Source organism: Loxodonta africana, chromosome 1 (assembly GCF_030014295.1).
Source record: "Loxodonta africana isolate mLoxAfr1 chromosome 1, mLoxAfr1.hap2, whole genome shotgun sequence".
Lineage (NCBI taxonomy): Eukaryota > Metazoa > Chordata > Mammalia > Proboscidea > Elephantidae > Loxodonta > Loxodonta africana.
In genome coordinates, this window is record NC_087342.1 from 70,499,855 (window position 1) to 70,513,432 (window position 13,578).

Here is a 13,578-nt window from a genome sequence, read left to right on the forward strand (position 1 = left end):
CAAAGAATTTTGGTTTTGGGTTGGATTGTTGAAGAGGAAACTCTGAGCTGGGAGCTTTGTGGATGCTTTCATTCACTGGACTATCTCTTTTATACCTCAGCCCTAACTAATCTGCCAGGGAGTAGAGTACAAGGAGCAGGATTGGGTAGTGGCATGTAATATAGTCTCGTGTTTAAGAACACAGGCTTTGGAGTTGACAGATAAAGCTGGATGTGAGTCCTGTTTCCGCCCTTACTAACTGTGTGACCTTGGGTGAATTACGTCACTGTATCTCAGTTTACTCATCTGTAAAATGGGAATAATTGCAATATCGCATAGAGTTGTGAGGATTAAAGTGTATGTGAAGATGTTAGCCCACGCACAGCACATAGGAAATGCTTGATAAACGGTGGCTACTACTCAGGATTGGCTTCACAGCTTTGTGGCCTGTGCACTCACATGGGACCCCATGCTCAGAAGGGCCCCACATTTGTTTTAATGCTCTGTTGTCACCATTTTGAAATTCTTAATTACTTTAGAATAAAAAGAACAAGGAAAACCAGTTGCCGTTCAGTTGATTCTGATTCATAGTGACCTCGTGTGTTCAGAGTAGAACTGTGCTCCTTATGGTTTTCAATGGCTGATGTTTCAGAAATAGATCCCCATGCCTTTCTCTCGAGGCACCTTTGGACAGATTTGAACCTCCAGCCTTTCAGTTAGGCATCAAGTGCCTTAACTGTTTGCATCACCCAGGGCCTCCAATTTTTGAGTAGGGGCAGTGCAAACTGTGTAGCTGGTTCTGTTTCTAGTGGACTACATATACCTGGCCACCACATGCTCATCTGGCCCCACTTCTTACAACCCAGAGCATTCTTTCCCTTTCTATTACATGTTGTCTGCCCCTTTCCTCCCTGGCCCCAAGGGACTTAGTAAAAGAAAGGATCAACCCCACTCCTAGGAATATATCCTAGAGAAATAAGACCTGTCCCAGGGATAGACATATGCACACCCATGTTCATTGCAGCATTATTCACAATAGCAAAAAGATGAGAACAACCTAAGGTGCCCATCAACAGATGAATGGATAAACAAATTATGGTATATACACACAATACTGTGCAATGATAAAGAACAATGTTGAATCTGTGAAATATCCCCCCAAAATAGATGAGCCTGGAGGGCATTATGCTGAGTGAAATAAGTCAATCTCAAAAGGACAAATATTGTATGAAATATGAGACCACTTTTAGAAAAACCCAAGAAAAGGTTTACACACAGGGGCAAAAAAAAAAAAAGAATCTTTGATGGTTATGAGGGAGGGGAGAGGTGGTGAGGGAAAATCACTAACTAGATATTACCCAACCCAGTGCCGTTGAGTCAATTCCGACTCATAGCGACCCTAGTAGACAAGTGTTAATTTTGGTGAAGGGAAAGATAAGACACAGTATGGGGGACGTCATCACAACTTGGCCAAGGCAAACTCATAGACGCTTCCTAGATACATACAAACACCTTGAGAGACTAAGTCATTGGAGCTTAGGGCTAGGACCATGGTCTCCGGGGAATCTAGGTTAATTGGCATAATGAAAATGTTCTACATTCTACTTTGATGGGTAGTGTCTGGGATCTTAAAAGCTTGAGAGCAGCCATCTAAGATACATCTATTGATCACAGCACATTCAGAGCAAAGGGGAATGAAGAAAACCAAAGATACAAGGAAAATATTAGTCCAAAGGACTAATTGACCACATGAACCACAGCCTCCACCAGCCTGAGCCCAGAAGAACTAGATAGTGACCTGCTACCACCACTGACTACTCTGACAGGGATCACAGTACAAGGTCCCAGGCAGAGTGGAAGAAAAATGTAGAACAAATTTATGGGTCTGATGGTGACTAGAGGAACCATTGAGACTGTGCCCCCCGGACACCCTGCTAACTCAGAACTGAAGCCACTCCCGAAGTCTACCTTCCAGCCAAAGATTAGACAGACCTGTAAAACAAAACAATAACACATGTAAAGAATGTGCTTTGTAGTTCAGTCCAGTATACGAGAGCAAATGGGCAACTCCTGCCCAAAAGCAAAGACGGGAAGGCAGGAAGGAGCAAGAAAACTAGATGAATGGACCCTGAAAACCCAGGGTGCAAAGGGTTTAAGGGAGAGAGTGCTGACATTGGTTGCCAAAATTGCAACTAATATCACAAAACAATTTGTGTGTAAAATTTTTGAATGAAAAACTAACTTGTGCTGTAAACTTTTGCCTAAAACATAAAAAAAAAAAAGGCGGGGGGGGGGGTCATTGCCTAGGGAAAAGAACTGTGATTTGGTTCACAGTATGTGGAGTATGAAAATATTGGTATCTTCTGTTGCTATTTTGTTGTTTTTTTCTGTTGCTATACTGTTACCTACCTACCAGTTACCATCAAGTAGATTTTGACTCATGGCGACCATGTGTGTGTCATTTTTAGGAAAGAAGGTTGCCAGGCCTTTCTTTAGAGGTCCTTCTATGTGGACTAGAAACTATTTGCCCACCCAGGGCCCCTGCCTACACATTTAAAAGTCCCTTATTAATGGTCTTTCAGAGCATGTCTGCTCTTAAAATCAAGCAGAGAAAATGACAGCAGGAAAAATTGATCCTGTGAATAGCTATGATTGAAGCCATTTGGATGAAAGGTCTTGAAATGAGCTGTGCCTTTTCCGTCTGCCTTCCCCATCTCCCTATCAGACTCACCTAGCCAGTGTTGGGTAATTTCCCTTCATCATATGTCTCACAGGTAGTCCTGATTTGAGTTATTCCCAACAGCGATTACCTATGATTTTTAAAAGAAGCGTCTTATAGAACATACGCTGGTTCTGTTTGGGGTTGGGAGGCTGTGGGGTCTTTTATGAGATATCCTTTATTACATGGGAGACTATAGACAGAGGCCCCAACCAGGCCACAGACACACCTACTGATTTACTTCCTGTGTGCCCACTAGCAGTTCCAGCCCTGGGTTGAGTCTTGTTAGAGCTCTGTGACCTTGGTAAGTCCTTTAACAACTTGGGACCTCAGTGACCTTGACTCACGATTTGTAAGGTTTGGTTCAAATCTATCATTCTTAGACTAGTACGTAAATAGTGTTTGCAAATGGATTCAGTGACAAGAGCGTTCTTTGGAAGATAACAAAGGCAGTTCTCCCATGGAAACTTGAGAAGCATTGGAATCTCCTCCATTCTTTATTGCAAAAATTCATTGGGTCTGCCCCGACCACCAGGTTGCAGAGGGACACGTCTAGACTGAGGGTTATAAATATGGGATTCTTGCTCTAGACTGGAATTAGGAGGTCAAGCTATTTCTAACCCCTTTGAATTTGTGAGGGCCCCAGCTGGGCATAAAGGGTCTAGAGCCAGGTGGAATCCGTCAGGGTCTTTGTATGTTCTCAGCTGAGTGTCAGAAATGTAACTTCCATACATGTTTTCTCTAGAGCTGAGTGGCACAGCTGAGAAGCAAAATTGGGGATGATATGATCTCTTGGAAGGATAGCCCTTTTTTTTTTTTTTTTTTGCTGGCAGTGCCTTATGGAAATCTTATCAGTAGCTGTACAGAGAATGGAAAGCAAGAGGGCGAATGTGGGTGGTGATTGTTATTTGGAAGGTGTAAATGAGAACTTGGCTTTTTCATTAAGTCTGCTGTTGATATAGTGGGATTCACGACTATGTATAAGATGTATGTGTTTTAAAATCACAGAGAGCTGTCTTGCTTACTCAGCTGAAATAATCTGCTGGTCCTTTGGGCTGCTGACTGACTGCTCATCTTGAGATTTCACAGGTGATTTACTCAGTATGAACCTGGAGACAATGACTCTTAGAGAGCACTGATTCTATAGGGCTGAGAAGCTTTCACAGTATCCTTCTTATGTGGCAGCAACCAAGGCATGTGACCTCTCTAGGGAGGTACTTGTCCTCAATGTTATTAATACCCTTCTGGTAACATCAAAGCCCACCTGTCTCACCCTTTGGTACTTGGACTCAGGCTTTTTCTTCTCTCTTGCAGGTGCTCACATCATGCCGAGCCTTCCTTGTCACAGCACGAATCCCCACCAAGGTAAGTGTTGACCAGGTACCTCCTTCCAAGACACACATGCTCACATGCACTCTAACACAATGCAGGCTGCCCATCAATTACGTGGATTTATGAGTAGGCTACTATGTCTGGAGTTTTATAGAACATCTATATTACATCCCTTCTCCCCCAGAAAGCACTTAAAGGGTACGGTGACTGACTTTTTTTTTTTTTTTACAACTTTGCCCTCTCTTTGTGTGAAGACATTCCAAGCAGAGCGTTTGAAGCATTTTCTGTGCCCTATCTCAGAGGCTTGTGGATACCAGTCATTTTTCTTTCTCAATGGGGGCATGATTTCTACTTTCTTCAAGCCGCCTTTTAATTTTCTCTCAGTCCAGTAATGGCAGATTTTTCTAAGGCTTTGACATGTGGGAAATAAACCTCATAACTCTAAAGACTGCATTAGTATGTACCTCCAGCTCTTCTGGTGTTGCCTGCTGGAAAAATATAACGTGGTACCACTTCTTCTTTAAAAGATCTATCTAGCATTTTTCATAAGATGTCCTTTACCGTGTGGTGCAAATTTAATATTTGATAGCTCGTGAATTAAGCATAATAACTGCCTCCATTTTATTTTGGTTATGGTGACAAAATGGGGTTGGTCATGATTTTTAATAGAATGTGGACTGAAGGGTAACAGGAAATTGAGATTTTTTTTTTTTCCCTAAAAAGTTGATGATAGCTAGTCTTTATTGAGTGCTGTTATAGTAAATAATTTAATCCTGGAAGAATCCTGTGAGAACTATGAAGTAGGTCCTCTTCCCATTTTACGGTTGAGAAAACTGAGGCACAGAGAGGTTCAGTAACTTGCCCAAGGTAAAACTTTTACTAGTTGGTGGCAGATGTATGATTCTAATCGAGGGAGTGTGGCTGCAGAGCCCCTGCTTAACTCCTTTGTTATTACTCTAATGAGTTATCTACTATCTCTTAAGTACATTAACGCAATTAGTTATCACTGTAACCTTGTAGTCACACTATTAGAAAATAGCTCAAAGACAAAAAGTGGACCAGTCTAAGGACTCACAAATAGAAAATAGAAGGTAGAAGAAACAGGAATTCAGTTTACCATGTCCTACTGTTCTCTGCTTTCTACTGGTCTGAACTGCCTCCCCTGCCCGAATACCCAGGAAAATGGGTACAATTTGGAAGGTGCCTTCAGCCTTACTGTATTATGATGTTTGGGTTGCAGCGTTATTTGTTCCGTTCCTTAGGCCTTTCTGGCTTCCTAAAATTCAACATTAAGCTAGTTTTGTGAGTACCTACTATGTGCCAGACAGTGCTATCGTGTTACGTGTACAAATGAAACGGACTTTTCAGGGCTTGCCGTCTAGTGATTTGCATGATTTCCACTGAACTTTGGGAAGGTACCAACCCATAGTTAGCTAGTTACAGACTTGGGGTATCTGCTACCTTTTCTTTCCAGTCATACAAATGCTAAATCTTTATAAAGTTTCTCCGAAGAATAAGACTTTGGTACCTGCCCGTTTTTTATAATATCAGGTGAATCTGTATGTTTACCATGTGTTATAGATAAAATCAATTATTATGTAAATGAAGCCAGACTGAAGTATCTCCGCATCAAAATACCTGAAGGCAGGATGTAAGGAAGCAAATTAAGCATTATACCACTGGTGAAAAGTTAATTGCTTGAGGAAATTTTATGGGCTTGTGAGCACAGTCAAGCAACCCATTGAATCGAAGGTTCCTGAATAAAATGCTTACCCTCATTAAAATTCCTCTGACACAGAGGAAGGTAGATGACCTCTTGGGACATCTCCTGCCTCTCTTCTGCTGCTGATCCTGTCTTGTCCCTCCTTGCTCTGCCCTGAGAGCAGGCCCTCCTTTAGCCCCTCATGTCCCACATCTGGCCTGACTAGGGTAATTTGGACATTGGTTCCAATTTCTGATCTTGTGAGCACCACAAGTCAAGAAAGGCCGATTTTCTTCCACAATAACCTGCCTACAGGTTTTCCCCATAAACCCAAAAAACTAAGCCAGTTGGCATTGAGTCTATTCCGACTCATGGCGACACCACGCGTTTCTGAGTAGAACTGGCTCTGCAGTGTTTTCAATTGCTATGATCTTTCAGAAGTACTGTGCTTTTATACAAATAATGCGCACTTTCTGTGTTTGTTTGCCATCCACTTCCTCCCCATCTTGAGGTATTTTCCTAAGTGCGCTATTCCAATTTTTTTTTTACAGCAACATATAAAATACTTTGGAGGGGGGAGACAAATGGAAAAGGCATGTGTTATTTGCATAAAAATACGGTAAATTGCCAAGAAAGCAAATGTCCATGTGCTAGAGTCAGCCTTGGCTGAGAAGTAAAACCAGTATCCATTACATTAATTTTCTAGGGAAATAGTTATATTCAGAATAATAGCATTACAGTGGGCACTGATTATGACACAGGTTTCTTCTCTTTGGGAGGGGGTGATTAATTAAACATTTTTTTCTTTTGTCTTCTTATTGTGAAATACGCTATATATACAGTCAAGTGCACAAAATGAAATTTTTGTCTCAGTGATTAATCACGGAGCAAATGCCTTAGTAATCAGAGATTACGGAACTTTGCCATCACCCCACAAGGTCCCAATTCTGCTTAGGGACGGGTAATCATCATATTAGGGAAGTCTCACAGAGAAGCTGGGTTGAAGGACCACCAGGGAATCACATAATTACATTTAGATTTGCTGTGTTGACTGTGGGATGAAGACCCTCTTGCTAGGCATTGGGGATGGCGTGAATGAGTGAGTGGTGGCAAAGCTATAGACAATCAGGGCTAATTCCTTCCTCTTATCTAATCAGTCACAATACATATCTGTGGATCTGTCTTAAAAATGTCTCTCGGGTCTTCATACAGCCCGTATCTGTCTCAGCCTCTTAAATAGTCTTCCTGTTTCCCACCCATACATCTGATCTAGTGATTCCGTTTTTAAAAACTGCATTTGGGGCCGGCTGGGGTTGTGAGGGAAAGGTCAGAGTGTTTGGGGAACTGCTTAGAATAGCCATAAAGAGATGAGGAGGATTTGAACCTTGTTAAAAAAAAAAAAAAAAAAATTTTTTTTTTTTTTTTTTATGGTTCTGGATAATGTGCCTGGAGCCTGGTGGCTTAGTGGTTAAGAGCTTGGGTGCTAACCAAAAGGCCAGCAGTTCGAACCCACCAACCACTATGTGGAAGAAAGATGTGGCAGTCTGCTTCTGTGAAGATTTACAGACTTGGAAACCCTATGGGGTAGTTCTATTCTGTCTTATAGTGTCTTTATGAGTAGGAATTGACTCGAAGTCAATGGGTTTGGGTTTTTTTTTTTTTAAATGATGTGTCTCAGTGTCTCTTAGGGACTCCCCTCCTCACTGTTTAATAATAACCAGAACTCTGACCACAGCCTCAACGACTCACCCTCTTATTGTCTGATATGCCCACTGAGGGTCACTGGTTTGTGCCCAAACCTGTTCATAGCAGTTACAATCAATAAGTTATAATTTAGTGATTACTGATTTGATATCATCCACTCCTTCTTAGTTTCTGCCTTTTCTTAGTCTTTTTAATGCCTTTGTGCCTTTGTACGTTCTTTTTCTTTTGCCCAGAGTTCCCTTTCTGTACCTTTTTTGCTTGAAAAACATGAAGCAATTCTTTAGGGCCTGTCTGAAATGTCCCAAAGCTGTTCTGGCTACCCCAGGTCGCGTATGCATGTCCCCAGCACTTTGCTTATCTCATGTACAGTAAAAGAAACAACAACAAACAAAGCAGCCAGGGGCCACGCACTTGATTCTCACAGAGCCCTCGTGTATGTCAGAGAAGAACTGTGCTCTATAGCGTTTTCAATGGCTGATTTTTCAGAAGTAGATCGCCAGGCTTTCTTCCAAGACGCGTCTGGGTAGACTTGAACCTTCAACCTTTTGGTTAGCAGGTGGGCATGTTAACCTGTTGCCCTACCTAGTGGCCTCCATGTACAGCAGAAGCATCTTAATTGACCTCACTCTACCAAGTTGACCAAAGCTCCCATTCCCATCTGTGATGATGCTGGCAGATGCCCTTGCCCATGGATTTACATAGCTGGTAGCTTTGGGGGAGTGTGCTTTTTCATACCTGCCCCCACCCGTTGAATGATATGCCCACTGAGGGTCAGTGGTTTGTTCCCAAGCCTGTTTATAGCAGTCATAATTAAATAGCAAATGTCCACAATTCAAAGTATTTCATATAGCAATGAAATATGAGTGAACAAAGAGTCTACGAAAAGCTGAATATTGATAAAGGCGAATTACTAAAATACATAAAATTGCTGTCTTGTTGAGGCCCATCCAACTGTTAAAAGATTGGCAGTGAGTTGGAGGGAAAAGGGCATAAAAATCTGGAAAACGTGTGTCATCAGATTGCTTTGCAAGTGTCTTCTAGTTCTCACTCTAAAGAAGCTGAAGTTGGATGGCCTACATTGAGGATGTGGCTCATGGGGGAAAGGCCATTAGCAGGGCAGCCAGGGTAGAAGACTTTGGCACCATATACAAAGGCTGGGAATGGAAAATGTGTATATGCTTTAAATTGAAATAAATTTAGGTGTGTATCATTCTTATGAAATAATTCCCTGTTTTAAATGACTTTTCAAAACCCAACCAACAGCAGGTCTCGATAACGATGGCTAACAGGACTTCTACATTTAATTAAATTTTGGAATATGTGCCTCCAATGCTATATTTAATGAGTCCCTGGGTAGCGTAAATCCTGATGGCGCAGTGATTAAGAGCTATGACTGCTAACCGAAAGGTCGGCAGTTGGAATCCAGCCACTCCTTGGAAAGCCTATGGGGCAGTTCTACTCTGTTCTGTTGGGTAGCTATGAGTCAGAATTTTTTTTTTTTGGGGGTGCACGAAAAGTTAAGCACTAGACTTCTAGGGGAAAGATTGGCAGTTTGAAACCCACCCAGAGGCTCCTCAGAAGAACAGGCCTGGCGATCTGCTTCCAAAAGGTTACAGCCTAGAAAACCCTATGGAGCCATTCTGCTCTGTACTTGTGGTATCATCATAAGTCAGAATCAGCTGGACAGCAACGAACAACAACAGTGGTACATTTAACTCTTGGAAGACAAGGAACACGCCTCATTCCTTTTTTTGTTTTCAGTGCCGGCACATAGCAGGCCTTACAGAAACGTCTGTTAGTTGACTAAGTGAATAATGAAAGAATTAAAACACCTTCCTACCTCCACTCGTCATCCCCCTGCCTTCCAGATATTTAGCTTGAGGGTTTTTTGCTTTAAGATGTACTCTACCAATGTATCATAGTACGACATACCACCGGGGGCGGGAGGCAGAACTAAGTCCCCCACGGGTTTAGTTCCGGATGGGTTCTTTTCCTACTGTATTTCTAGGTTTAATGTAGCAACATAAAATAAAGCAATCCAACTCAGTCCCTTATTTGTGTCCAATTTCATGGCCGGCAACTGTTGCTGTAGTAAGATGAGAGACTGTAAAACTGGGGGGAAATTGGTGGCTGGCCATTGTCCAGGAAAAATAGGCAAAGACTAAGACTGGAGAGATTTTGAAGTAAAAGAAATGCTGATGACAGGAGAAGAGGAGACACTTATTAAAATAAGAAGGAAATAAATTATCATTTATCTACATGCATTAAGAGGGGATTTTTGTTTAACTTATGTGTGTTTCATTTAAGACCCTCAATGAGATGGGTTGACACAGTGGCTCCAACAGTGGGCTCAAGCATAGGACCAGGCAGTGTTTTGTTCTGTTGTACATAGGGTGGCTGTGAGTTGGAACTGACTCAACAGCACCCTAACGACAACAATGTATTTGTCTAAACCCTAACAAATTAATATGAGTTTTTATGGAAGCCGGTAGAAGGAATGATAAACTCCAGTGAGTGTTCTTAGTGTAATACAAAGAGATAAGGGTTTAGAAAGAAGGGACAACCAACATTGATTTTACAAAATTTTGAAACAAAATTTTGACATGAAAAAGGGGGAAAAAAGTGTATTTAGATGATTCACTTAATACATTCATTTCTCAGTGAATAAATACTAGAGTCGAAGAACAGAAAGCTTTCTGTTGGGTTTGTTCCTGGATGGTACTTGAAAAGTCAGGTATGCAACTTCCTCTCAGTCTTTTAGTAAAGTAAGTAATACTTTTTCTCAAATGGTATGCTAAATCAAGGTCATGTCTCATTGAATGAATGGAGCTATTAAGCCGGCCTACCCTCAGAAAATGTCCAATATCGTGTTTGATCTTTGGCTGTTTCTAATTGTAGCGTTTTTACTTTGAATTATATGTTTTGAAATCCTCATTTCTGGTCTTTTCCTCCCCTCAATTGCAGCTCGAGTTAACCTTCAGCTACTTGGAGATTCATGGCGTCACCTGCAGCAAGCCAGCTCAGGTGAGTGTGAACAACAGAAATCTGTTTATGGCTGTAAAGTTATATCTTTCTCGAATTTCTGAAACAATGAAAGGTCTTCTATTTCAGTTTCACTATTTAAAACTTTAGCAAGACAGTGTAGAAAAACAAGATTCGGGAATATCAAAGTTTCAGAGAGTCAGTAGTGGCTCTGTGGGCGAGGGTCAGGAATTTGTTTTGATAAGGAGAAAACAGTCTCCATAACTCAGCTTGAAAAGAATTCATTAGCTCTTATGTTAGCTGGCAACATAAACGTAATAGTACTGTTTAGTAAATAGGTTTAACACTAGAATTTCACAGCTTATTATACAGTATTATATAGGGTCTTTCCAGGAATAGACTGATAAATGAATTTTTTTGGTATTAGTGAGAAGATTTTTAAAAACAGCTTTGTTAAGATATAAGTGACATATCGAAAACAAAACAAAACCCATTACCATCGAATTGATTCCAACTCATAGTGACTCTATAGGACAGTAGAACTGCCCAATAGGATTTCCAAGGAGCTGCTGGTGGATTCAAACTGCAGACCTTTTGCTTAGCAGCCATAGCTCTTGACCCCTGTGCCACAAGGGCTCCAAATGACATACAGTAAACTAAAATACATAATTTGATATGTTTTGACATGTATATATACCCACGAAACCATTACCACAGTCAAGATACCTAATATATTCATCACTCCCACGTTTCCTTGTAAACTCTCACTCTTTCATCTCCTCCCCATTTGCAGGCAACCACTTATCTCCTTTCTGTCACTATAGATCAGTTTGTATTTTCCAGAATTTTATATAAATGGAATCGTATAGTCTGTACTCTTCATTGTCTGGCTTCTTTCAGTCAGTACAATTATTTTGAGATTGTTTCATTTTCTTGCATGTATCAATAATTTTTTCCTTTGTATTGCTGAGTAATATCCCATTGTATGTCTGTATTATACTTTGTTTATCTATTGTTGGTGATGAATATTTGGTTGTTTCTAGTTTGGGGCTATTAAAAATAAAGCTGCTGTGAACATTTGTGTAGAAGTCTTTGACTGGACATATGCTTTCATTTCCCATGGGTAAATATCAAAGAGTGGAATAGTTGATCATATGGTAGTTGTATATCTGTCTTTTGAAGAAACTGCCAAATTATTTTCCAAAGTGGTTGTACCAATTTACATTGCTACCAGCAGTGGCACGATAGGGTAGTTCCAGTTCCTCCACATCACTGTCAACATTTAGTATTGTCAGTTTTTTTTTTATAGCCATTTTAACAGGTCTGGGGAGCCTGGGTTAAAGTGCTCAGTTGCTGACCAAAATGTTGATGGTTCAAACCCACCAGCTGCTCCGTGGGAGAAAGATGTGATAGTCTGCTTCTGTAAAGATTTACAGCCTTGGAAACTCTTTGGGGCAGTTCTATGAGTCGGAATAGACTCAGTGTCTGTGGGTTTGGTAGTATTAATTTGCATTTTCCTAAGATATTAAGCATCTTTTCATATGCTTGTCATTCATATATCTTCTGAAATGTCAGTTCAGATCTTTCACAATGTTTTTATTGAGTTGTTTCATATTATTGAGCTTTGAGATTGCTTTATATATTCTGGATCCAAGTCCTTCATGAGATATATGATTTAAAAATATTTTCTCTCAGTCGTTGGTTTATTTTTCATTCTCTTAACTGCCTTTTGAGAAGAAATTTTTAACTTTGATTAAGGCCAATTTTATCAATATTTTCTTTTCTGGAGCTTGCTTTTGGTATCAGCTTGCGTAAACCTTTGCTAAGGTCACAGAATATTCCATGTCTTCTAGAAGTCTGATAGCATAAGGTTATACATTAATCCCATGATCCATTTTGAGGTAATTTTTATGTATAGTATAATATGTAGAGCAAAGTTGTTTTTTTGGCTTATGTGTATCTAGGAGTTTCCATTTATTTATTCAGTGGTCTATTGTTTGGACACAAAGAGTCTCTTGATTCTCCAATCAGTTGCCTTTGACCTTTGCTGAAAATCAGTTATCCGTGTAAGTGTGGGTCTATTTCTGGATTTTGAATCCTCCAGCTTCATCAGTTCGTCTGTCTTTATGCCAGTACCACACTCTCCTAATCACTGTTGCTTTGTAATAAGTCTTGAGGTAGTGTTAAAAAAAAAAAAAATAGTCCTTCAAATTTGTTCTTCTTTTTCCAGGTTGTTTTGGTGATTCTAGGTGATTTGCAAATTCCGTATGAATTTTAGAATCAGCTTCTTGGTTTCTACACTACACACACACACACACACACACACACAAAACAGATGAGGCATTGATTGGGAACACCTTGAATCTATGGATCAATTTGGGGACAACCGACATCTTAAGAATAAAGAATTCTTTTGACCAGTGAACACTATATATTTCTCCATTTATTTAGGTCTTTTCAAATTTCTGTCAGTGTTTTGTAGTAGTTTTCACTATAAAGGTCTCACATATCTTTTGTCAGATTTATTCCTAAGTATTTCATATTTTTTGATACTATTATAAATACATTGTATTTTAAATTCTTATTTCCAATTGTTTCTTGCTGGACCCACCATGTCATCCTATGGGACCTTGCGGGCAAAGGAAAATTGATGCAAATATGGTACACATGTTGTTTGCTGTGCCGTGGACAATGAAGTCCTTTGTCTCTGACCCAGGAGTCTTGTGTCTTCTGCCAACATCCATGAAATAATAGTGTATTTGCTTGTAAGAAAGAAGCTCTGGTAGTGTTGTAGTTAAGTGCTCAGCTGCTAAGCAAAAAGTTCACACTTTGAACCCACCAGCCACTCTGTGGGAGAAAGAAGTGGCAGCCTGCTTCCATAAATATTTCAGCCTTGGAAACCCTATAGAGCAGTTCTCCTCTGTCCTTCAGGTTCCCTATGAGTTGCAATCGACTCGATCGCGACGGATTTCGTTTTTTTGGTTTGGTTTGTAAGTAAGGTAAAATCTGACAATTGTACTAGTTGATACTTCTACTACAGTGCTGAATAGAAGTAATGAGAGCGCTCATTTGTCTTATTCCTAATCTTTGGGGAAAGTATTTACTCTTTTACCATTAAGTGTGATGTTACCTGTATGTTTTTCATAGATGCCCTTTATCA

General features: G+C 40.3%; 2 protein-coding genes across 10 annotated transcripts in view; one reads left to right on the forward strand and one right to left on the reverse strand.

Annotated features, from left to right (window-relative positions):
* LOC104846471 (cytidine monophosphate-N-acetylneuraminic acid hydroxylase) overlaps nucleotides 1–13,578 on the reverse strand; it is a 499,820-nt gene that overhangs the window by 451,944 nt on the left and 34,298 nt on the right. The gene's annotated exons all lie outside the window — the stretch shown is intronic.
* Nucleotides 1–13,578, forward strand: part of CARMIL1 (capping protein regulator and myosin 1 linker 1) — a 390,198-nt gene that overhangs the window by 164,518 nt on the left and 212,102 nt on the right. For all 7 annotated transcript variants that reach the window (XM_064281536.1, XM_064281542.1, XM_064281546.1 and 4 more), the window contains 2 exons: nucleotides 4,013–4,063; nucleotides 10,401–10,460. In XM_064281536.1, the coding sequence (XP_064137606.1) occupies nucleotides 4,013–4,063; nucleotides 10,401–10,460 (111 nt within the window). The remainder of the gene's footprint in view (nucleotides 1–4,012; nucleotides 4,064–10,400; nucleotides 10,461–13,578) is intronic.